The sequence below is a fragment of the Seriola dumerili genome, unplaced genomic scaffold (genome assembly GCF_002260705.1).
Source record: "Seriola dumerili isolate Sdu_G_001 unplaced genomic scaffold, Sdu_1.0 BDQW01000219.1, whole genome shotgun sequence".
Taxonomy (NCBI): domain Eukaryota; kingdom Metazoa; phylum Chordata; class Actinopteri; order Carangiformes; family Carangidae; genus Seriola; species Seriola dumerili.
Window position 1 is genome coordinate 1,366,980 of NW_019174474.1, and position 25,375 is coordinate 1,392,354.

The following is a 25,375-nucleotide window of genomic DNA, read 5'->3' on the forward strand; positions in this document are numbered from 1 at the left end:
CACCCCATAACTGAACAGGGCCATTCCCATTTGACTTGATTTTTGATATTCTCCGGTACGGCTAATGTGTGTCTCGTCTTTGAAGCTCCCTCCCTGCAGTAAGACATTCCAGGAGGCCCAGACTGATCTGAACCACACGGCAGCTGAACTCAACCACTCTGCAGGCGAGGTCGTCCACTCCTCTCGTGGAACAAGCAGCCAGCTGGCTGCGGCCTCGGGGAAGTTCAGCCAAGACTTTGATGAGTTCCTGGATGCCGGCATTGAGATGGCAGGACACACCCAAGTAGGTTCCATGATCATGCAGCCCCTCCACCCTCCACTGAAACAGTTCAGTGATAATCTACTGCCACCGCTATTTTACACGTGGAGCAAAGTGTCCAAACACTTCAGTGGACAGGCAAGACTTAAATACTGAGTGATCGAGCTCATATTTTTGTGGCACTTTAGCACCTTAGCTATTTAAGCCATTTGGTAATTAGACCTTTTCATCTAATTCACTTAGGCACATGATTGTCCCCAAGAGTACTAACATAGTCAGAAGTAATGAGATCTTGTGATGTTCTTGTTCAAGCTATTTTGCTCATTAATTTGGAAAGATCGTCTGGGATTGGAGTTGATGTAGCATGACACCCGAGCTTTAATCAGGCTCAAAGACGCCTGCTGAGGGAGGATATAGGTTGTAGGGACACATTAAGAACATTCTTTGCGATGTTTTGTCTCTGAACAGATGTTGGTGAATACAATAAATACTGTGTATATTTTGGCTATATTCAATACAGCTTTGAATCCATCTAAAAAAAATCACCTGCATTTTTCTTTTTTCTTCCCCTGCAGAGCAAGGATGACCAGATCCAAGTAATTGGTAATCTGAAGAACATCTCCATGGCGTCCAGTAAGCTGCTGCTGGCTGCCAAGTCTCTCTCTGTGGATCCAGGTGCAGCCAATGCTAAGAATCTTCTAGCTGTGGCAGCAAGGTGCGATGAGATGCGGATAGCACCTGATATGTATCTGATATTCTCCTCATTTGTTTGCAATTAAGCTCTTACAGTATTTGCTAGTAAACTGAACCATTCCGTCCTAAATATGAATCCGGTTCCAGATCCAAGCCTGTGGGAAGTTGTGAAAAATTAAGATTCTATACTTAAATGTCACGAAACGTCTCCCCGTTGCATCTGTATGCCACTCCTAAAGCTCTGTCTGTTCAGCGTTGCTGGAGGGAGTGCATATCCTCCCCCTGGTGGAGAGAAGCCAAGCAGCTGGTCCCACAGGGCTTTGGGCCTGACTGACTTCTCACTGTCTAATTAGGAAGATGGAAGCCTTGGATAGAGCCTGTCTGTGCTCAGCAAGGCTGAACACAAACTCAAGACAATCTCGGCACTCCAGTCTGCTGTGTTAGCCTATCGCAGTGAGAGGCCAGCAGTGCCATGCTTGAATAGGGGAGGCTAAAAGCATGTGTGAGTGAGTGTGAGTGCATCCAGGCTGTGCATGCATGCAGAGGACACATGTGAGAGCTAAAAAGCCTGTGTGGCTGCCTTGTGTGTTCCAGGGCGGTGACAGAGAGTATTAACCAGCTGATCACGCTCTGTACTCAGCAAGCAGCAGGACAAAAGGAGTGTGACAACGCCTTGAGGGAGTTGGAGGTAGTCATCCTCACATACACTGTACCACACACACACACACACACACACACACACCTCTCCTTCTCTTCAGGCCTGTTTTATGTTGCCTGTGCATGCCTGTACTGTTGGTTTTTCGTCAGCAAATCTAAGTGCATTTTTTTCACTCTTGCCTTCCATCTATTTTGCATTTGTTTACTCTCACGGAGAGGTTCATTGTAGATGGACATTAAATTCAGAATAACAGTGACTGCGTTAGTGATCCTGGTTGAACAAGAGCATTTTGCGTACTGAAGACTACATTCACTTATCACTTATACTCAAGTAACTGAAAATAACAATGATGCTGTGCATTTAAAAGCGTTGGTTATCATGATTTACAATGGCTATATGTTACAATTAGCTTGATTTACATTTAAATAGCTAATGAAAGTGTGAGGGTATGATAGTAGAATTGTTCAGTGGTGTGTCTATCGTAGTTATTACCATCTCTTTCTGTGCACAGGCGGTCAGAGGGCTCCTAGATAATCCCAACGAGCCTGTCAATGAACTTTCCTACTTTGACTGCATTGAGAGTGTCATGGAAAACTCAAAGGTACAGGCTTTTAAAATAATATCATACTGTATAGATTCAGAGATATGTTACATAGTAGTCAGCTGAAGCTCTAATTTCTCACATGTTTCCTCCATTTCCAAACGCCTCAGGTCCTCGGAGAGTCAATGGCAGGCATTTCTCAGCACTGTAAGACAGGTGATGTAGTAGCCTTCGGGGAGAGCGTGGGCGTGGCGTCCAAAGCACTGTGTGGGCTGACGGAGGCTGCAGGACAGGTGAAATCAACTTCCTTTCCTTTTTTGCAATCCAAATCTGCCCAGTATTTATCATGTCACATTTCAGTGAGGAAAGCAAAGTGTTTTTTTTTTTGAAGGGCAATATATCAATACATGATAAGAAAATTCAAATCCATCCTGACAAGGTGGAAATGATTCATAAATGGTATTTATACCAATTATGAATCTTGGTATTTATACCATTTATGCCATTTATGAATCTTGGCTGTGAGGCAGGGTGAGTCAGGTTTCAGTGGAGGTTTTACAGACTCCCGACCCTGAAGCTGTAAAACAACATCCTCACCTCCACGCAAGATTCAGCTGCCTTGTCTGGAAAAGGGCACACCCTGACAAATCCTTTGTTCCCACTGCTTATCTTCTCTCAGAGAGCTCCCCTGTTATGCATCATGTATACAATATGAATCCATGTGTGTATCTATTCAGGTATTCGTGCACTTGTGTATGTATGTCAGAGAATGTGGACTGCGTGTTTGAGTGTTAGCTTATCTGTGACAACAAATGTAGTCTTGGAGGACAATAAAAGACCTGTCTAGTGGCAAACTGATGCATTAATACAACTGCCTTTCTGTTTTTCTGCCCTGTAGGCGTCTTATCTTGTAGGTGTGTCTGATCCCAATAGTCAGTCAGGCCACGAGGGGCTGGTGGATCCCATCCAGTTTGCAAGAGCCCACCAGGCTATACAGATGGCTTGTCAGAACTTAGTGGACCCAGCCAGCAGCCCCTCACAGGTAAGACGGTCCAATCTGAGGCGGCAAAATATTACAGAACGGTTCCCCAGCATACGGGGACTGCACTTGGGTATATAGATCTTTTGTAACTTGAATTAAATGGCTCATTAAGTTTGAAAACGTAAAAATCGACCCGAATGTTGTAAATAATTCACTCTGCACACCTCACCAGAATGCCTCATTTTATACAGCTCCGCTTCTTGTTTGACCGTGTTTATCTGTTTGTCAGGTCTTGTCCGCAGCAACAATTGTAGCAAAACACACCTCAGCTCTCTGTAACGCCTGCCGCCTGGCTTCCTCTAAGACCTCCAACCCTGTGGCTAGGAGACAGTTTGTGCAGTCAGCCAAAGAGGTGGCCAACACCACAGCCAACCTCGTCAAAACCATCAAGGTCAACTCCCCAACTGATCAAAACGTTGAGTGTAAATTCGTTACAGAATTTTTTCGTCGAGTGAGAAGCTGTCGATGTGTGTATAATTCATTCACTTACAAAAATACAGTCAAAATGGACACATATTCAAATGGCGTTGTCTGGTTTCAGGCCTTAGATGGGGATTTTTCTGAGGAGAACAGAAACAGGTGCCGTGTTGCTACAACCCCTCTCCTTGAGGCTGTAGAAAACCTCTCAACCTTTGCCAGCAACCCTGAGTTTGCGAGCATCCCGGCTCAGATCAGCAATGAGGTATTCATCCATTTTAATGACTTTTTGTAATGCCCCATTTAAAATGTTCTTTTTTCAATTTTTCCACAGTTGCTAATGACTGAACTGAATGAGAATGAATGGCAGTCTTTCATGATGTCCTCTGTTCTCAGAAACATCCCATTTGTAAATTTCTTCCACTCATCCTACAGAGGATCTTGAAGCCACTCTTCAGAAAGATTTAATGACTATGTTTGTGACTTGTGCACTCAACCCCCTTGAAACAGGCACTCTTATATGATCCAACACAAAAAGGTTTGTACAGCAAACATGGGGCGGAATTGGATTGAGGTTCAATTTTCCCTTTTCTTTTGATGTCTTGAAAAGACTCAAGAAGAAAGATGGATTTTTATTTTTCAATCTGAGCGGAACAGTTCTCGCACAGTCCTCTAAAAGCTTTATGGCTGTAATCTGTTGGAGGGCAGTGTTTAACGGCACTCTCTCTCAGCACAGCTGCTCTAATCTTCAGCTTGTTAATCTAATTGTCGAGGGAGGCTTTGGCTCGGATCATAAAGACTGAAGGTGTTTCTTCCTGCATCTGTGTAAAGCTGCCTTTCTAATCTCATCCCTCCCTTTGATCGCACCTTTGATCTCCCCAAGGTAGTCAAGGAATATTAACAACTCTGTCATACCAATGTGGCCACCTCTTCGTTGTTGAGCTGTTACCTGGGTTGTTGTTTCACCTGCACTAATCTTTTCATTTTCACAGGGCTCAGCAGCACAGGAGCCTATTGTGTATTCAGCCCGTTCCATGCTCGATAGCTCCACTTACCTTTTAGAAACGGCCCGCTCACTGGTCCTCAACCCCAAAGATCCTCCCACCTGGTCCATACTAGCTGGCCACTCCAGGACGGTTTCTGACTCCATCAAGAGCCTCATCACCTCCATTAGGTTTGTATTAATCCCACCCACGACCTAATCTGTCTCTGCAGGATTATCCTGAATCAAAGTTTGTAACGGTTTGCTCACAGTTGGAGGAAAAAAATTTGCTGAATGGCTTATTCTTTGATATCTATTCAGCTAAGCAATAAATTGCCACATTAGTTTGCAGCTGCCGTGATTCCCGCTGCCTTTTAATAGATTAGTGAAAACTATAGAACAGTGATGAGATGATGAGCCTTGCTACAGTGGATCTGAAACACGTGAGTGCCCCACTCGCTTCTATCTTCATCATCATCCTCCAATCATATGCATAAACTACACTATTCTCATAGCAGCTAAGGCTTAGAAAAGGCAACAGCTGATTAGCTAGACTTAACATAAAGACTGGCAGAGCCAGACCACCTGTTTTCCCCTGCTTCCATTCTTTATACTAAGCTAACTAATTGCTCTATAGCTTTATACTTACTGTAAAGATTTGATGTTGGTATCAACTTTCTTATCTAACACTAAAGCTATGTTGCGAAAATGTTAACTGTCAAATATGCTTACTGTTGTGCCATGATTTTTGTATTAGTCATGTTTATACTGTATATTCATTTGCAAAAAAAATATAGAAATATATATTTTAATTGTTCAATATTTCTGGTCATAGGGACAAGGCACCAGGACAGAGGGAGTGTGATTACTCCATTGATAACATCAATAAGTGTATCCGGGACATTGAGCAAGCTTCCCTAGCCGCTGTTGGTCAGACTCTGCCCTGCAGAGATGATATCTCCATGGAAGTGAGTTCAAGTACCCCATCAGCTCTGTCTTGTCTGAGAGAGAGAACTTAATGGGATCTGTAGTCTTTCTGTTGTGACTTATACCGTAATTCTCTCCCTTTGTAACTCACCAGGCGCTCCAGGAGCAGCTGACATCCTCTGTGCAGGAGATTGGGCATCTGATTGATCCTGTCTCCACCGCAGCCCGAGGCGAAGCTGCCCAACTAGGACACAAGGTGCTGGTCTGATCATATATCCCTTCATCCCCTCTGGATTTAGAAAGAAAAATCCATTCTCTCTGTTTTGTGTCTTGTGAGCCTATCCTTCCTCAGACAGCTCTCTTAAACTTGTTCTCCCAGGTGACCCAGCTGGCCAGTTACTTCGATCCCCTCATTGTGGCATCGGTTGGCCTGGCCTCGAAGCTCCACGACCACCAGCAGCAGATGACCATCCTGGACCAGACCAAGACCCTGTCTGAGTCTGCCTTACAGATGCTCTATGCTGCCAAGGAAGGCGGAGGAAATCCAAAGGTACTATGTTATGCTATGTGTAGCCAGCATGACCATTATTTCAAGGGTGATCTGTGATAGTTCGCTAGATTTTAATGAGCAGATCAAATCAGTCATGTTTTTCCAAGATAGAGCTTTTTTTTTTTTTAAAGAGATTCAAGCCATTCTTTACTGCTGAGCATGAAGAGTTCCCTTCTGCCTCAGTTTCTGTAATTCTCTATTATATGTTCCTCTCTCAGCCATAAGTCATTTGTTCTTCTCATACTGAACAAAGCTACATGAGTTCTCACTAGCTTTTATGGCTCTCTATTAGTGTTAGAATGGATTTTTAAGATTTTAGTGATCATTTTTTAAAACACCCATTCACCGCACAATTTCTGACTCTGTTCTCAGTTGATTGTGCTGTTGCTCAAACTCAGCATCACAAAATAATAAAATTACATTGGAGGAATTTCTTTTGTGTAATAAAATTGCCCCTGCCCTGTATAATTCTCTTATTTTTATTGATACTGCTTAACTACATTCCAATATATTTCATATTACCGTTGTATAACATGTCAACTTTGTTAAATTTTGATATTCAAATTTGAATTATTAGAAAAGCAAGCGGTAGAAGTTCTAACGACAGCAAGAATCCAGCCTGGTGAAGTGTCCTCTAGTGAGATGCTGAGTACTTACCAGCTGTAGGGACACTCTGAAGCTCTGACACTGTGGTCAAGCTGATAAATTTCCTTCTGGCTAGACCAAGACAGTGTCACAGGAATGTTAATCAGCTGACTGTGTCCCCAGGCGTCCCACACCCACGATGCCATCTCTGAAGCAGCCCAGCTCATGAAGGAAGCAGTGGACGACATTATGGTGACTTTGAATGAGGCGGCCAGTGAGGGAGGCATGGTCGGGGGCATGGTGGAGTCCATCGCTGAGGCCATGGGCCGGGTGAGTACAAGTGGGTTTGTGTTGCATTTTCATGTGTGATGATACCATCTCGTGAGAAGTCTGCTCAGGTAGTTTAAATGGATTTCAGGTTGACACTTATTCCCTTTCTTATTTGTCTGAAGACAAAATGAGTATTCCCTGCAAGAGTAGCTCCACAGTGGGTCTGCTGAGAGTGTGTCCTTGTCAGTGACTCTCATTAGTCCAATATATGACAAGTTTAAATCCATAGCCCACTGGTGATGTTGGCTGTCACTCATCCTGCTGGGGGATATGTCAGTGTGTTGACAGCACGGTTAATAATTGACGATGATCTGCACATACTCAGACGTATGCACTTGGCACAGATTTCATCCTTTAGTTTTACTTTTCCTCTAGAGTTTTTTTAAATGTTTTATTTTACCCTCAGTTTAAATGTAGGAAGGCGACCATCATTAAAACTCCATTAGCATATATAAAGTGGAAACACTTTAGAACAAGAACGCATACATAAAAGGTCTATATGTTCTCACTAATAGCTTTTTAATTGTTAACAAATTATACATCAATTAACAAGTTATACTGTACAATAAAAAGAACTCGGGTTACCAAATGGTATGTGTTCAGTTTTAGTGTTGCCAGCACAACTTGATTTATCTTTGTAGCTGCTTCTTAAATTAATCACCCTAACTTTGGAGGGCAGCTGTTTATTAATGACTAAAATATGCAACTGCATTTATTGTAATGTGGAAAAATCCTCAATATGTAGAGATATCTAGATCTCAATATGTATTTATTAGCAACATCCATCAGGGTTGCAGTCATAAATGTACTAAATTTCAATGTTAAGCTCGACTGATACTGGATTTTGGAGGCCAATACTGATACTGCTAAAGATTTCTTAAATTTGTTTATTAAAGAATAACTATACTACAACTATACTACTATTTTACAACTATATAATAGAGACACTGTTTACAAATAACTCAAACATAAAATATCTTTGGCATGTCTATACTGCAATTTCTTGTTACTTATCGGTCAATATATATGATAATACTTATCTATGTATAAAAAGACTGATTTAATGGTTGGGCTGTAATTTGGTCTAAAGCCGTCTTAGGGGGATCAGAAAGTCAGTGGGATGGTTCCTTTATGGAACCTGCATCAAAAAACAAAGCAAGAGAAATAAGCAGATGATCGACCAAGGTAATCCTTCACTTCATTGTGCGCTGACAACCTAGCGAACCAAAAGCTCCTTATATTTAGCATTTTTGATATCTTCATACTAATATCTAAAATGCATTTATAATATAATACAGAATGAAGAAATGATTATGAATTGATTATCCACAATGTGGATTACGCCAAAATTCACAGATTCTTACCAAAGGTTTAACAGAGCTGTCAGATCACTATTAAAAACAGTGGAATAGTTGTATAGTAGGAATAGTAAGCCTTATTATGAAATGGTACCAAACAAAAACAATTGTCTCACCTAGTAGTACCTTGTGTAAAGCCCTAATGTAGAAATGTATTGTATTGTAAACCCTGAAATAGAGAAAGCACTAAATGGTTGATCTTCACAGCTGGATGAAGGAACACCCCCTGAACCTGAGGGCTCCTTTGTGGACTACCAGACCACCATGGTAAAGTTCTCCAAGGCCATCGCCATCACTGCACAGGAGATGGTAAGTGCACTAATGTGCTGGGATATCCATGCCTGACTGTGTGTTTTCCATTACTTTTCCAATCTACAATGACAATATTTGCCAGTAGGGCTGGAGAAACATTAATCTGCTTCTGCTGATGATGTATGTTCTCTCTGTCGTCAGATGACCAAGTCGGTAACTTGCCCTGAAGAGCTCGGTGGCCTTGCCTCTCAGGTGACAGTGGACTATGGACAGCTTTCACACCAAGGACGCCTTGCCGCAGCCACCGCAGAGCCAGAGGAGGTGAGAGGCCATGCCCACTGTCCTATATAGAGGATGTAGGGGAAAATTACATACTTGAACTGAATGAAATATTTAACACATCATGCCATATATCTCTTTACTATTGTTACTATTGTAGCTCTGCATTTTACACCAAAAACGCTTTCGGATATATTCACTCACACATTTGTGAGGCTGCTCCTGACAGTGTGAGATCAAACATAACCCCCCCCCACCCCAGCCCTCCACCTCCTCCACCCCCTCCACCCCCACATATTCTTTTCTTAAAGCTTTGCTGCATAGTCCAGAGGCCAGCAGTGTGTGGAAACATTGCACTAATAAGCACACAACTCTTATCAATACCTTGTATATAACAGGCTGCTGGAAACCCTGCTGGTTACCATAGCGACATTGTGCCTCTACAAGTCTAAAAGCCTATAGTGATGCTTATAATGAAGTACCACCCACCCATGAATCTCAGTCTGGAAATTAAAGGTGTAGTGCCAGCATTCCCTCTCTGAGGGTGCTTCAAATCATTTTCATCCACGGGCTGGATAAGAGACATGCCAGTTTAGGATATGATTGTGGTTGTGTAGCACAGTGACACAAATGAGAAGATGGATGCCTGGTTATGCTTTCAGGTCGGTTTCCAGATAAAGTCACGGGTGCAAGAGCTGGGCCATGGCTGTATCTACCTGGTCCAGAAGGCTGGAGCCCTGCAGCTCAGCCCCACTGACAGCTTCTCCAAAAGGGAGCTCATCGAGTGTGCCCGCGCAGTCACAGAGAAGGTAAGCTGTGTGGACAGAAAACTGGTACAGCATCTCTAACTCTCTTGCAGAAGGAAGCTTTTTTTTTTTTTTTTTTAATTTTGACTTTTTAAGGGGAGTCTATTTTTGCTGTCATAATTTGCCATCGCTGCTGTTTGAAGTTTGGTGGCAGCATCAACTCGGCATTAGCATTTTTATGAAAATATTTCATGCATTTCTCAGCACTGCTGCCATATATACAGTATATTCCTATTTAAATAAAGTGATTGAGAACATATAAGTGCGTGCAACTGCAAAACTTGAGAAGATGTTACTAGACTATTGCTAACAGGTATGCTTTATATTCTGATTATTATTCATTATTTTTTAATGTATGGCCTCAGCTTTAATTTTGAACTAGTATACAGTCAAAAGAATAGAGGGTTAACATATGCTATTTTAGGTGGTAATAAACGGGGCTTTACTGTATTATTGTACCAATGATGCAGGTCACGAGAGCATGCCCTCCTGACCACCCTCACACTGTGCAGTTAATAATAGTGCTAGTGTCCCCCTGCTGTGACCCCGGCAGCAGCTAGTCAATGCTGCTCACACATCAGAATTTATCTCTACTCTGAGGCTATGATTTGGTTCGGGGCACATATCAAACTTGTATAATTTGTGGTGTGGCGCTTGTTAATACTTGAAACGTGCGCCTTGTTGAAATTAACCTCTCAGGACTTTCCATTTGTTTATGAGGGATGGGCAGATGCCAGTCTTCAAGGGAGTTGTGTGATTTGCAGAGTCAGGCTCATTGACTTAATGTGATTGTGCAGCAGACTCTGATTTAATGCATGCTTAACCCTGCTCTCTCCTCTTAGTCCCAGCTTCCTGCTTTAATCCAGCTCTGTCCAGATCTTCCACTCTAAACATTTGCAGCCTCACTCACCTGCTTCATAAACGCTACAACAACATTTTATAAAAAAGGAAAAATTGCTGTTTAATCATTAAACACTTGCAATGCATGCAGAAACTGGGGTTATTTATAGGTGTTTTTACACCTCTAAAAACAGCATGTTTGAAGGACTTCTCTGCATATCTAATGCTGTGCTTCACATGTTCCAGGTGTCCTTGGTCCTGTCAGCACTACAGGCGGGGAACAAAGGCACCCAGGCCTGTATCACAGCAGCCAGCGCTGTTTCTGGCATCATCGCTGACCTGGACACCACCATCATGTTCGCCTCAGCTGGAACACTGAACCCTGAGAATGAAGAGTCTTTTGCTGACCACAGGTGCAATGACCTTGCCACAAACAAGAGAAGCAGAGCAAGACACGGTGTTAAATGAAAACCTCAAATCACTAAAAAGAGCAACATTTGATGATGTTAAAAACAGGCCATAGATTAATGGGTTTCAAGATTTCATTTGCTAGGTTTTTACTCTGCAACACCGGAGCTGCTTTTTTTTTTCTTTTGATGACTCACTCAGGAAGAGAGCAGTTTGCCAGTAGTGCAGAATATTGAGCTGCATTTCACATAATGAATGCAAATTGAAAATTGTCCGTACTAAACACGCATTCTGTTCAGAAAAGCAACAGCTTCCTTTCATATTGCTGGTACTTGAGTGTGACTGTGGAGCAGATTGTGACACAATGTGTCCCGTCCCTCAGGGAGAGCATCTTGAAGACAGCCAAGGCGCTGGTGGAGGACACCAAGCTGCTGGTCGCTGGAGCCGCGTCCAGCCAGGAGAGACTGGCGCAGGCTGCCCAGTCCTCAGCCAAGACCATCACCCAGCTCACTGAGGTGGTCAAACTAGGAGCCACCAGCATGGGCTCTGAGGACCCCGAGACACAGGTGATGTAAATCCAAAGCACATTTAGACTACAGAATGTCTAATAGAGGCACAGATGTTTCAGCCATAAGTAGTCACAGTTGTATGCTTTAATTTTCTAAAAGATTAAAATCTTTAACTAAGCTCAGTTATTACTTTTTAATTTAGCAGCACAGAGCTTTGTTCTGCTATTACGATTCTTTGTCATTACACTATTCTCTAATATCAGTCATTTACAATGAATGACTTCTATCTGTCTGTACAGCCAGCGTTATATTCTCTGCGTAATTGAGGTTTCATCCAATACATATTGTGTCTCCTCTTTCCCCTGTGTGTATGCCTCTATCTCTGCCCTGCACTAAGTCTGAAGTATCATGACTAGGTGGGAGTGATAAGGGCTGCAGTGTTAAATCCTCTCCCCGGGGAAAGACTGATAAACCTATACTCTGACCATTGTGCCATATTGATTCCAGCTCTATCTCCTCAGGTGGTTCTGATAAATGCGGTGCGTGATGTGGCCAAGGCTCTGGCCGAACTCATCGGTGCCACCAAATGTGCCGCAGGGAAGCCGGCTGACGACCCGTCCATGTATCAGCTGAAGAGCGCTGCCAAGGTAAAGGATAGACCGCTCAAACAAACGACTGTCATATCTGGTTTAGCTGTGTACCTGTAATTTATTTTTCAGCTGATGCTTTCTCGCCGAGAGGATACAGCAGGTAGATATGTATTGCACAAACGCTGTCTTTGTTTTGCTGCTGTATCTGGTAGCACAATGTGTGGCTGTTTTACAGGAAGGATATGACCTATTCTTATCAGGGTGTGTATTTATTCACTTTTTCTGTCTAATCTGTATGTGGGAGAGGAATCGTTACAAAGATGTATATTTTGTGTATGCATTTGTGTGTGTGTGTGTGTGTGTGTGTATGTGTGAGAGAGAGAGAGAAAGAGCTAGACCTAATCTGCTTTGCTGAGAACTGTAAGTGGTGTAACTGTCAGTCAAGCACATACCTCCACGAAGGCCAAACAGTCGTTCAGTTTCTTCCACCACATCTGGATTATTATCTGCATCTGCACAAAATTATATAAACTCATAGATCTCAACACCATGAATATGTATGATTTCCTACAAATGTTGAAAATATCTTGCAATGTTAAGGAAAGTGATTTAAAAAAAAAAAAGAAGAAATTCCTGAATCCGCCCCTTTAACTAGATCCGCACCAAAATGTAATGGCCTCTTCCCTGGTCCCCACCCCTCCGCCATGTTTGGTGCAAATCAGTTCAGTATTTTTGCATAATCCTGCTGTCGAATAAATAAACAGACATGGTGTGAAAACATAACCTCCTTGGTAGAGGTGAAAAGCAGCACAATAAGGGTTCCTCTTCCAAACTACACACACATGCAAAAGGAGGTGTATGTGCAAAGTAGCAACAAATAGCAGTAGCAGAATTACAACATGGAGAATATATGAAATATAAAGAAAATACCAAGTGTAATAAGAGTTTCAGAGAAAGTGTACGAATACATTTTTTCTTATGAAAACTGGATCACAGAAAACTTCCAGGTTCTGCCACAGGCCTGGGAGAATGTGAACCATACTGTGCATACACAAAAGAGGTGAGAGTTTTCATTTTCCTCTTGGTTGTCATCACCACTTCTACAGCTGCCAACCTGCCGAGGAATAAAAACCTGAGATCAGACGTTTTGTGTCTAACCTTTTTGCAGCTTCGGTCACTGCAATAGAGAAACAAAAATCAAAGCACTGAATCAGTGATAGAGCCTCAGATAACTGTCAACCTCCCTATTTTCTAGTCTACAAAACCTTCTGCAAACTTCCTCGGTTAATTTATTTATTTTACTCACAACTATCATCCCAACCGCAGCATGTAAGTCTAAGTGCTGCCTGGGGTGTGTAATGTTTTCTCATCTAAATGGAATTAGGGCCACCCATGGACCTGGTCATGTTGACAGATTGTTTTTGTTCTTCCAACATATGGTGACCTCCAAATGGGACCCTCTCAAACTCCTGGCAATCATGGTGCTCAAATTCCAAACCTAATAATATACACTTTGCTGAATGCAGCACAGACAGAACAGAATGTGTCACCATGAACTGTATTTTTCCATCCTAGGTGTCATTGCATAAATTTTATTACCAGTACTAAATCAGCCTCTTTTCATTTTGAAATAAATCCCTCAGTCCTTCTTCAGCAGCTGATTGTTTAATTTTCATTTGATAAGCATCTTCAGCACATGTAACCATTATTCACTGTAATGGAATCAGTGAAGAGGGAAGAAAATTTTATTATTCTACAATATGATATTTTTTGCAGCCGAGGAGAAAGAGCTCCACCTCCTGGTCTGAGCCTCATTATTACTCCCTTCTATTTGACAGGTCATGGTGACCAACGTGACGTCTCTTCTAAAAACAGTGAAGGCAGTGGAGGATGAAGCCACTCGCGGGACGAGGGCACTGGAGGCCACCATTGAGTGCATCAAGCAGGAGCTGACAGTAAGAGTGCCTGACAGGCCGGACCACTTCTTCTGTGGTCTATTGGGAGTCAACTGATGAGACACAGCCTCTCTGCGAAGCTGGCCCAAAGAGGGTCAGGGATATCTATGTCTATTATTCTGAACAAAACAGGGGAGCTTTTTGTTCTTTCTTTTTCCTTTATTGTCTGTCCAGCTCCTTTCCTCCTCCTTCCCTCTCAGCCCCTGCAGGTTTCTCACAGCTCTTGTTCTTATCGTGGTCTGGGTAGCAGGCAGGAAACAGGAGGGAGATTTCAAGAGCTTGTTTTTTTGTAATTTACTGCTAATCCTTATCAGAGGACCCCCAGCCTGAGAGGAGGCTTTACCAAGAGCTGCAGCCAAAGCCAAATTCAACACAGTCTACCTAACTACTAATTGCTACCCATATCAGGATTTTCCGTTTAGACTGATTACACTTTCTGTGCACTTCTATGAGAATTTTCCCATCTATATTAACGTATCCGAGCCCGTCCGTGTCTATAACCAACTACCCGCGTCTGCGCTTCATCATCATGTCAGGTGTTCCAGTCCAAGGACATCCCAGACAAGCCCACCACGCCCGAGGAGTTCATCCGCATGACAAAGGGCATCACCATAGCAACGGCCAAGGCAGTGGCTGCAGGCAACTCTGCCCAGCAGGAGGACGTGATCGCCACTGCCAACCTGAGCCGCAAAGCCATCTCCGATATGCTGACTACCTGCAAGGTGCTAATCCACACAGCCCTGCCAGAACAGGCCTCACACAGACAGCACCAGGCTGCCAGGGAACATGTGAGCCCAGCCTGCTGAGAGCAGATAGGACATTAGAGTCTAGTGGACTTTATGGCTGCTCCCGCTGGTAGTGACTCAGTCACTTTTAAGTCAGCATGTCCTTCAGCGACCGTAGAGCAGCTGCAACAAGATAAAACAGAGGAAAGACAGAGCGTTGTAGGCTGTAGGCTTTTGAAAACCGAGGCATTACAAACAAATTAGTGAAGAATTAAGAGATTTTATTAGCTATATATTTGATTTGTGATTGTTACTAAGTTCATCTGCATAAGTAAAAGTATATGTTGCCTATTCCAGACCTAACACATTTTCACTGTGATATTAGGACCTGTCTTAAATTTCAGCGTTCCACTGGGAAAAATGACTGTATCTGTTTTTAAATGTGTTTTCTCACCCTTGCAGCAAGCAGCGCACCACCAAGAAGTGGGGGAGGAACTGAGGGTGAGGGCCCTGCAGTACGGCTATGAGTGCACCAGTGGATACATCAACCTTCTGGAGCAAGTGCTGCAGGTTAGAATGAGTCAGAAGCATGTGTCATAAATAAATATATAATGGAGGTGGCTTGTGTACGTGTGCATGCATATGTCTCTAGCTATGGATGAGTGGATCCTGGTCTTTACTATTACCATGTGAAATCTCACAGGTCTTATCGACAAGATTATACCCTGTGATGCTTGACAAATCTCTCCTGGCTTCCTGTCACTCATACTCTCCATTTACTGTAACATGACCATGAACTGATAATGGAAAGAAAGTCTTGTGAATGACTGCTATTCTTAAACATGAATAACAGGACTGAAGGCTTTTAAATTTGCCTCTATGTCTGCAGTCTGTGTGTCTGCATCCGTGTTTATTTAGACATTTAATTTCTGAGCAGCTTGTTGCATACATTTGCATATTAATGAGCAAAACACATTTTTTATGAAATTCCTTAGTTCATTATAACATTCCCCATGTGTTGTATGAAGACAGGTGTGTTGACATGTAAGTCACACTTACATGTTTGCTATTTAATGCTTAATGAATCACCTCATTTGCATAATTAGTTACAGGTACATCATGTTAATTCTGGCAAATGGGATCTGGATATTTGCCCACTAACAGTACCATGTTTTATAATTTGTGGTCTCAGAGAAAGAAAGAGAAGAAAAAATTATACTGTTGCTACTTTGCTAGTTAACTTTCTCAGAACCAAACCAAATGTAAAAAAATAATAATAATAACGAGGCAACAATAGACTCACTGGAAGGGAGTGCATGAATTTCAAATCAAGTCAGTTATTTTTAGTTGCAGTTATTAGTGAGTTCATTTTCACATCATTTATGATCTGGGTCGGTTTGAAGGACAGCGGAACAGATATAGATGTTTGTAAGCCGTGTGTGTGTGTGTGTGTGTGTGTGTGTGTGTGTGTGCGCTTGTCCACGTGTTGGGCTCGTGTGTTTTCAGGTGTTGCAGAGACCCACGCCGGAGCAGAAGCAGCAGCTGGCCGTACACTCGAAGCATGTGGCGGCGTGTGTGACAGAGCTCGTCCAGACAGCTGAGGCCATGAAAGGTGAGGCCACACACACTGCTGATGTACACTGTCACACACTCTTACGCAGCGCACACAAACAAGAGTTTGGCTTGACAAATTTTAGTTACCCATGACCCCGTTTCTCAGTGATGTCAGGATTTTATGGACCATTTACCACACATGAAAGTTGTATATATTTAGCACTCCAAGTCTTTCGTACTCTATATAACAGTATTATGTTATTTTATTCGGAGGCATGAATTTTACAGAAGCTTCTGTGCTTTCCAAAAATCGTTGGCAGCAGATTTTAATTTTAAGATGACTGTGAGACAGTATGCGCACTGCAGTTTAAAACTGGGAGAGCTGAAATTGCAGCATATAGTGAAATTAAACGCAAGGGGATTCCCATTAGAAGCCAATCCAATATAATAAAATGTAAAAAAAAAACAAAAAAAAAAAACACACGACAGGATTGTGGCGATGTTGGAGATTAGTCAAAGGAGCCCTAATCCTCTTCTGCATGGATAATATCATAGTGTTACTGAGTGAAGCCACCAAACCTGTCTGCGTCCCTAATAAAGATAGGTCATGAAAATCACTTTAGAATATTGAAATCATGCCGTAGAGCGATTGCCCGGCAAATTGTTCCAAATGAAGCTCTATATGATGGTTATGACACAAATATACTGGAGTGTTTCCTGTAGAAACTGCAGTGCCACATCTGACAGGCGTAATAGATTGTGTTTGGACGAGAATTAGATTTCAGCGTATAGCCTGAGACCCAGTGGGGCTATCCACTTCACCTATCTAATGTCCCATGTGCTCTCTCCCTCTCTCTCCCCTGCTCTTTCCTTGCCGCCTCAGATGGAGGTAAGTGGGATATGGTGTGTTTTGTTCCCTCAGATCACCTTTCATAGAGTCAGAAGGGGGTAGAGGAATAGACGGCTTCGGGGGTGGGGGTGCAGAACAGATTTCCCCAGAGCTCGACATAATCCATGAAAACATCGTTCCATCTGCTTTACCAAGCTGTTCCCAAACATCTCCAGTTTATGGGCACTTAAAAACCTATAAAAAGACAAAGATCCATCAAATGTGCATTTCTTCGAAGTTTTCGTTTATTTTATTTAACTTTGAGACATCACTGTCATATTGCAAACAGTTCTTTGGCGTGTACAGACCTCATGAACTCGGCTGCTGTTGAAGGAAACTGAGATTTAGCATTTCTGTGATGCCTGGATTGTTTGAATGAGTGCATGAAGAAGAACATCTGGTTCAAGTTTAATGTTGACCCCAAACCTCATTGTTGACATAAAATAAAATGTTATCACCAGAATTATTGCGCTGGTGTTTCCTTTGTGAGTCTGTGCTAGATAAGCATGCTGTAACCAACATCTGGGCATGTGTCGATCCTTTTTTCAGGATCAGAGTGTGTGGACCCCGAGGACCCAACTGTCATCGCTGAGACTGAGCTCCTTGGAGCAGCAGCGTCCATTGAAGCTGCAGCCAAGAAACTAGAGCAGCTGAAACCCAGGGCCAAGCCCAAGGTATAAGTGCCCCTTTCAATCCTTCCCACCCACACAAACCCACGCACAGCTTTTTGCGATTAATCAGCAGGGAGTCCGTGTGGGCCGAAGGTAGGAAAAGGTGAAACTGACTTTGAGGTGGGGTCATCTTTTCCCGTCACTGAGCTGGTATCTTGATATCATTAAAGGAAAGGGAAAAAAAAATGTTCTCTGTGTTGCAAACACTGTGTTGAGTCAGACAGCTGGTCTAGTGAGCTAACATACAACGCTTGGAAAACTTTCTTCAAACGCACTTTTGGACATTATTTTGAGTTGCGTTGCCAGGAGACGCAATTACACTGCTGGGTCTTCAAGCTTATGTTGGAACGAGTTCAAATGTGTGATGAACTGTTGTGACCCTATCTGAAAGAGTGGGCCTCTGTCTTATTGAACTTATTTCCTTTGTTTTATTGCAGTGTTCCTCATTTCTAAACCAAACTCAGGGAGGCTTTTTCAGCCTGTTATTCATCTCCCCCATGCTGTGGTGTTGCCTAAAAAACAAACCAACTTTACCACATAAAATGCAGAGACAATAGGCAAAAAGATGGGAGATGGTAGTGATAGAGCCTTTGGAAAGTGAAATTATTTTTACATTGTTCTGTATGCAATATAGGATTGTGTGTGTGTGTGTGTGTGGTGTGCTACTGCATGATGATTGTGTTGTTTGTTTATCTGTCTCTGGAGACTGAATAGTTGGATCCTAGTGCTCCTCCTTGTGTGTCTGTAGTGCTTTCCCCCTTTTCTAACCCCGTTCCTGTACACAGTGATTGTCACTTCCACCCTCTGAATGATGTGAGGGATTGCATATTTAGGTTACCCCAGTTTTAATAAAGACCATATAATGCTCTGTCTCATAGTATAATTCCACAGCTACAGACCGCGTTTATGAAAAGGGGATTAGAGAGTGAAAGGCTTTTCCTCTTTTAGATGTCAGTGTCTCCCTCTAGTGATGTAACAGGAAGCAACTCCACCAAATAGCATTTAAAGGGGGGGGGATACCACTTAACTTCCAACTATGCCCTACTACCAATCCAGTTTTGCCCACCCCTAATTTGTGTTAAGATGCAGAAGAAAAAATTTAAATCTAAAAAAAAAACCATAAAGGGCTGTGTCTTAAAGCTTTTTTCAAGTTTTGCAGTCCACAAAATAGTCTCTCACACAAAAACAAAGAAGCAATTTATACGATTTTTAATTCAAAAGTAAATTTTATTCTGAGACAGAGTTGATGAAGAGCTACTGATACAGCTTCAGTTAGTCGCCATATAATCTATCAGATTGTGTAGGTGTATCAAACATTTATTTATCTGTCTAGAGCAGCTTGGATTCTCCTTCTCCCTTCTCCTTCATCCCTCCCACCCTGTAAGGAGAGGGTGGTGGTTCTTCTGCTCCCAGCATGCTTCCCTGCCCTGCGCCCCTCCCCTCCTCCCCCCACCCCCCTCTGAGTCGTTGTAGACCTGGAAGCCTTCTCTGCAGGGCTCTGTCTGATATGTTTGATATATTAGGTTGTTATTCAGTCCAACTATATATCAAACATATTCCTACAGTGTCCCGCCCTGTCTCCAGCCACGTGTGCCTTATGTGTTTATGGAGGTCTATCAGATGCTGTTGACTCCTGAGGCAGAGATGGCCAATTGTTAACTGACCCCTGAACTCATATACTCTGATCTTCATACTGGTATTTAGTTCAGGTTTGGGAAACGGGGAATTGATTTAGATGCCACTCTGTTGTCACTGAAAAATTATGCTTTTAGATTGTGTACGGATAAACTTGAACACTTTTCTGGGGATTGGGTTATTTTTTAAGAAACTATGAGGGAGATTCTGTAATCAAAAACTAGCATTTAGTGGTTTTTTTATTTTATTTTGTTTTAAATTATTTTTATAGTCGTAATATGAATAAATTCTACTAATTTTAGGCCAATAAATGAATAGATAAATAAATGATTTCTAGAGAAAAGAATATTTAGACCTTCATGTTTGGAAATTTCAGACAACATAAGCAAATTGTTACAGACAATCTTTTCTATAGTTTTGTCTAAATTGATATTAGGGGTCTCGTGATATACTGGTACTGACGATAACCGTGATATTTTTAAAAAAATGTAATATTGATGTTGTGTTAATAATGCACCTATGATAACATTGTGATGGCACACAGTAGGCCTTGTTGTTCCCGTCTTCTGGTTGACTTTATGTGTGCTTTTGTACAGTTATGGTTACAGACTCTCTCTCCACCTATATTCGTATTTGAGTCTAATTCATTTGCCAGAAAAGAGACGATACACACAATAAGTAAATATGACTGATAGTATTGTTATTCCTTCTCCTCCGCCCAAATTTCTGCAGATTCCACAATAATATCATTATTGTGAATTGTTTTGGCCACGATAATCATGTAGCGCAAATCTGACATGGACAATTGTGGCGGCCCTTGTTGACATGTGGTCTTCCTTCCAGCAGGCAGATGAGACACTGGATTTTGAGGAGCAGATCTTAGAGGCCGCAAAGTCCATCGCTGCAGCAACTAGTGCTCTTGTTAAATCTGCATCGGCAGCTCAGAGAGAACTAGTGGCACAAGGAAAGGTCAGTCTACACATTCACTCAGACACAATACAAAACACAATATCTAATAATGTGATAAAATATTAAACATTTTTTTCCTCAAACCATGCCTCAGGTGGGATCCAATCTCGCCAATGCAGTGGATGACGGCCAGTGGTCACAGGGTCTCATATCAGCGGTAAATTTCAATGAACATTTACTCTTATAAACTTGTTGCGTGTTAACCCCGATTAAAACAATATATCAAACAAAATGAGCACATGTGAATTTGTTGCTTGCTGTAGGCGCGTATGGTAGCAGCAGCCACCAGTAACCTGTGTGAGGCGGCTAACGCCTCAGTTCAGGGTCACGCCAGCGAGGAGAAGCTCATCTCTTCAGCCAAACAGGTCGCGGCTTCCACAGCTCAGCTGCTGGTGGCCTGCAAGGTGAAGGCAGACCAGGATTCTGAAGCCATGAGGAGACTACAGGTAAAACTGACCAACAGTCTCAATGTAACCATGGAAAGCGTGTGTACGTGGATTGTGTGCATGCTAACTTTGAGATTATCTGTTCGAAGGCTGCCGGCAATGCGGTGAAGCGAGCGTCAGACAACCTGGTGAAGGCGGCTCAGAAAGCAGCGTTTGACAAGAATGAAGATGATAGTGTGGTGGTAAAGACCAAATTTGTTGGAGGCATAGCTCAGGTGAGACAAAATCCTGACAGATCTTTATGAGAGACCTGCAACAAAAATGATCCCTATTGTGTGGTTTGCCCTTTTCACTGAACGTTTGCACCTCTCGCTGATGTGCCAAAATGCCACAGTGCTTTTTCTGAAATTGTGATGAGCTGCTGTGGATAAACAGCTCATCAGCTTCATTTCAAAGATGTTTACCAGGTTTACCAGACACCCACAGTTGCAAAACATCACATCTCTTGAAGACTTTTAGCATCTTTCTGTAACAGCAGATAACTTGCTTCCTTTTCATCTTCGGAAAGATTTGACAGTAATTGATGTGAGTGTGTCCCACCCACCCCCAGGGTGCTACAGGAAGCTTTAGTTTTCATCTTGATTGATTAAGTTTCGGTCTCAGTCAGTGGTTCACCCCTTCAGGGCTTTAGCTTGTCACTTTCTCTGTCTGACCAGTGAGACTTGCTGTCTCGTTCATGTCTGATCACTGTTACACAGAGGGAGCTGTGGACAACATTGTTTCTTTAAACACTTTAGACTCTTATTGATCATATATCTGTTTTTTATACAGACCAAACAATAAATCTATTATTAGATTTTTTTCTAGGGAAATTCTTTATTTTTTCAAAATATTATAGCCTAATCTGAACTATTCTTACTGCTGTTATTCATTTTTATAATAATAACAATATGAATATTTCTGTATTGAAATATGTATGCACATATTTCAATATGTATTGTAAATATGACCAACACAGAAAAGGCCTAGTGGGCCTATATTTTGTGCAAAAATCACAGAAAAGACATGAAACATTTTGTTTGTTTTGGCACTACACTCCTGAACACTCATGTTTTTGTCATCTTTTTTAATTCACGTGTGCTCACATCCATATTGGGTGGAAATGGCAGCCCTATTTTTACATTGCCCCCCAAATTCAGAAGCTTTTCACATTTAATCTCGTCTTTTAAGCAACTGAAATGTTTAAATGCTTCTTGCTGTATACTGTAAGACACTCTTTCTCAGTGGATAGTGCTTTTTGGTGCATTTTCTTCCATACTATGAGTTAACAGGCTGTATTGTTTGAGCTGAGCACAGCGCAGGTTTTTCATTTCAAGCTATCCACATGAATGGGATTAGGATGAGTGAAAGGCACATTTTCTGTCATCTGTTCCCATCCTCCTCAGATCATTGCAGCTCAGGAGGAGATGCTGAGGAAGGAGCGGGAGCTGGAGGAAGCCCGCAAGAAGCTGGCTCAGATCCGACAGCAGCAGTACAAGTTCCTGCCCAGCGAGTTGAGGGAGGATGAGGGCTGATTGGCTGAGCGGGGAGGATGTGTGCTGCGCTGATGAGACCCTCTTGTCATGGGATGATGTTGCCGATGGCTGCTTTACTCTCATATAACCGAGGAATATACAGCACTTGAAACAGGCCTGTTTGGTGAGAAAAAACAAGTGCCTGTGCTCTGTAGTGTATTTGTATGTGTGTATGTGTGTGCATCACGTGCGTATGTATTTCTCAGTGAATGACATTGACATTCAATAAGGAGAAAGCTGTTACAGTTGTCAATATAAGCAAGTCGAGACAGTATGATAAAGTTGTATGATAAATGTATCATTGCTTTGTGGGTGTTACTGCATCATGAGCATTACTGACTGTTACAATCATGAAATGAAGATGTTATGAATGCAGAAATCCTCTATAATCTTTGAATGTTCTATACTTGTTGAAGGTTCAGAGCAAATAGGAATGAACTGATGATATCTCTGCAACTGGCAGAACAAACCTAAGGGTCCATAGCTTCTATTCTATATGTAAAAAACCTCTAATGGTTTAGAAAAAGGCAGGAGGGGAGGGGGGGTACCTCATTTCACCACTGGCTTGCATGCACCATAATGTCTATACATATCAATGAAGCTACTAACCAATAGAGTAGTATAGAGTCAAAAGGCACTTGTATTTTACTAATAAAAATGTGAAATTAGGGTTTGCTGTTAATCTAGTAAACCTTTGGAAATCAAGGATTCTGATTAAACTAACTTGTTCAGCGTCACACCAAACAATGAGGGGTTGTGATTGGTTTAAATGACAAGTAAAAAGACAAAACAAAAAAACAGACCACTGGCCAACAATAGCTATAAATATATTTATTCTTGACTAATTTTTCTAAAGAGCAAGTAGTTCTTTAAGATGCGGACAGTTGTAATCTGTGTTCTTTATCAGAATTTGGACTGTATGTGACCAAATATGTCATGCTCCTCTTACATCATGCCACTTCCTGTAACCCCCACATACACAGAGCTGTGTAAGGAATATATGTTTACATTATTTGTCATTGTTTGTTCTCTCTTGTCTTCATGTTTTAATTCCTCTCCCATTACCACTGTCCAGGTTTGGTTTCGGTGCCCGCTGTACTGTACACTTGCACATACACATACACACACAAACACACTCACATACAGTTATTTTCCACTAGTCACTGCCCTGTCCTGGTAAAGGCATTTTCACTTTAGACTGAATGTCTATAGCAATACATTACGCAGAAGATGATAATAATAATGAGAGCCTGTGCTGTTATTGGATGGAAGATTGGATGTGTGCAATGATATTTGGCTTTGGGCTCTTGAATGGAACAAGCAGACATTCTGCACTGAAGTTGCTCATAAACCTACGCACTGAAGAAGGCAATTTAAAGCTTCCATTATATTTAATGTGGGACATTCTCCTAACAAACTAGAAGGAAATGGCTTCAAGCTCTGATTGAGGAAACTGATTCAATGATTTTTTTTTTTTTTTTTTTTCATTTCTTGAGTATATTAATGTATAATATATTGGAAATTTTAAGCAGTTCATCTCAGTCTATCCATGCCAGTGTCTGGTCTGCATTGTGTACTAGTGCCTTACTTGAGTCTGCCCTGTGAGCAGCTGAAGATCAGGCTGGGTGGGAGCCTGAGCCTTTTCCTCTCTGGATCAGAACATTATGCCAGTCTAATGCCCATCGGGGTCTTAATAAACTGACACCTAGTCCTTTGCCATACAGTACAATGCCTTGGCTGGTGACCTACCTGCCTACAACGTTATAATGCTGATACAAAAGGGCATCTGTGGATACCTTAGGATTAAGAGACCATATCGGAAGACTAACACTAGACTGCATTCCATGAGCATGTGGCAATTTGTGTTTGAAGTCAAGAAATTGTTGAAATTCATTACGCCAAGTCCCTCTTAAATGTTGGACCGAATAACTTCCTTGTTTCATTGTCTAATCACTATAAAAAAAAAATAAGTTTTTATCAGTAAATGTCAGAATTACCCTGAAATATATTGTCTAACTGATTTGTCTAAGTATTAACGGAAATAGAAAAAGTTACTAGCTCTGTTATGAATCGGTGTTGTGCTTTCTTTAACAGACTGCATTAGTTTTATGATTTGATGCTGTATGTATAATATTTATCTGGTCACAAAAGTATTTTTTGTATTCACAAAAAAATAAAAGAGTTTCAAACAACCAGTACCATTAGGGTCATTTTTGTTTCATATCAATGCATGTAGTTGTAGTGTAATAGGAAAAAAAAAAAAAAAAAAAAAAAGGTCATGCTACATTCTTTCCAGCAGATGTCAGTATTATCCTTCATAGTTCAGTCAGTGGGGTCAGTGGATGTTTGGAGAAATATGTTCTAGTGGAAGGTTTGGCAAAGTTAGCCAGACCAAATATGGACATAGTGGATGTGTTTTTTTTCCCCTCTTAGTTCACAGACCAGACCTTGAAGTATGCAGAGATTCCCATTTAGATGTTTTGGTCAAGAATGAGATTTCACATTCATTTTTTTTTTTTTGTGAAACCTCGTGTAGACGCTTTGTTGGTCTGCTGGCAATAAGTCAGACTTGAACTTTTTTACTCAGGTGATGCAGTACTTCACCCTGTAGCTGAGCCTGTCTCTGTGTCAGCAGCACACGGGGGCAGAGTGTGTAAAAGATGGTTAAAGGTGGCTAACACAATACAATGAGTCGTCCTAATGAACACCATATTTGGTTGTTTGAGTGATTTGGTCTCATGCAAGGCCAGGCCACACAGTGGAGAGGGGAAACTGAAGCCATGTGTTTAACTGGGAGTGCCCATCTACTACTCACCCTCTCTCTCCCTCCAGTCCCGAGGACCAGGAGGATGTTTGTCTGGTTAACTCTTGGCATTTGTTCAGAGCCATTAAAACCTCAGTAGATTAATGATGAAAAGCAGAGATGTGGTCTGCTTGAGTTCTTCCTCTTATTGTCCTGAACTTCATGATTTCAGAGTAATTAGCAAACCA

At 41.9% G+C, this 25,375-nt stretch overlaps 1 protein-coding gene across 1 annotated transcript in view; it reads left to right on the plus strand.

The window, feature by feature from the left end:
- tln2 (talin 2) overlaps positions 1–24,570 on the plus strand; it is a 79,356-nt gene extending 54,786 nt beyond the window's left edge. The window contains exons 29-57 of the mRNA XM_022754270.1: positions 86–283; positions 835–974; positions 1,547–1,640; positions 2,122–2,211; positions 2,322–2,444; positions 3,050–3,193; positions 3,423–3,608; positions 3,735–3,875; positions 4,603–4,784; positions 5,428–5,560; positions 5,674–5,775; positions 5,899–6,069; positions 6,838–6,984; positions 8,550–8,651; positions 8,796–8,915; positions 9,536–9,682; positions 10,766–10,932; positions 11,310–11,493; positions 11,958–12,083; positions 13,865–13,981; positions 14,518–14,703; positions 15,169–15,276; positions 16,213–16,318; positions 17,699–17,823; positions 20,299–20,424; positions 20,519–20,581; positions 20,688–20,870; positions 20,960–21,085; positions 22,256–24,570. Coding sequence (XP_022609991.1) covers positions 86–283; positions 835–974; positions 1,547–1,640; positions 2,122–2,211; positions 2,322–2,444; positions 3,050–3,193; positions 3,423–3,608; positions 3,735–3,875; positions 4,603–4,784; positions 5,428–5,560; positions 5,674–5,775; positions 5,899–6,069; positions 6,838–6,984; positions 8,550–8,651; positions 8,796–8,915; positions 9,536–9,682; positions 10,766–10,932; positions 11,310–11,493; positions 11,958–12,083; positions 13,865–13,981; positions 14,518–14,703; positions 15,169–15,276; positions 16,213–16,318; positions 17,699–17,823; positions 20,299–20,424; positions 20,519–20,581; positions 20,688–20,870; positions 20,960–21,085; positions 22,256–22,384 — 3,966 coding nt within the window. The 3' untranslated portion in view covers positions 22,385–24,570. The remainder of the gene's footprint in view (positions 1–85; positions 284–834; positions 975–1,546; positions 1,641–2,121; positions 2,212–2,321; positions 2,445–3,049; positions 3,194–3,422; positions 3,609–3,734; positions 3,876–4,602; positions 4,785–5,427; positions 5,561–5,673; positions 5,776–5,898; positions 6,070–6,837; positions 6,985–8,549; positions 8,652–8,795; positions 8,916–9,535; positions 9,683–10,765; positions 10,933–11,309; positions 11,494–11,957; positions 12,084–13,864; positions 13,982–14,517; positions 14,704–15,168; positions 15,277–16,212; positions 16,319–17,698; positions 17,824–20,298; positions 20,425–20,518; positions 20,582–20,687; positions 20,871–20,959; positions 21,086–22,255) is intronic.
- Positions 24,571–25,375: the final 805 nt, after the last annotated feature.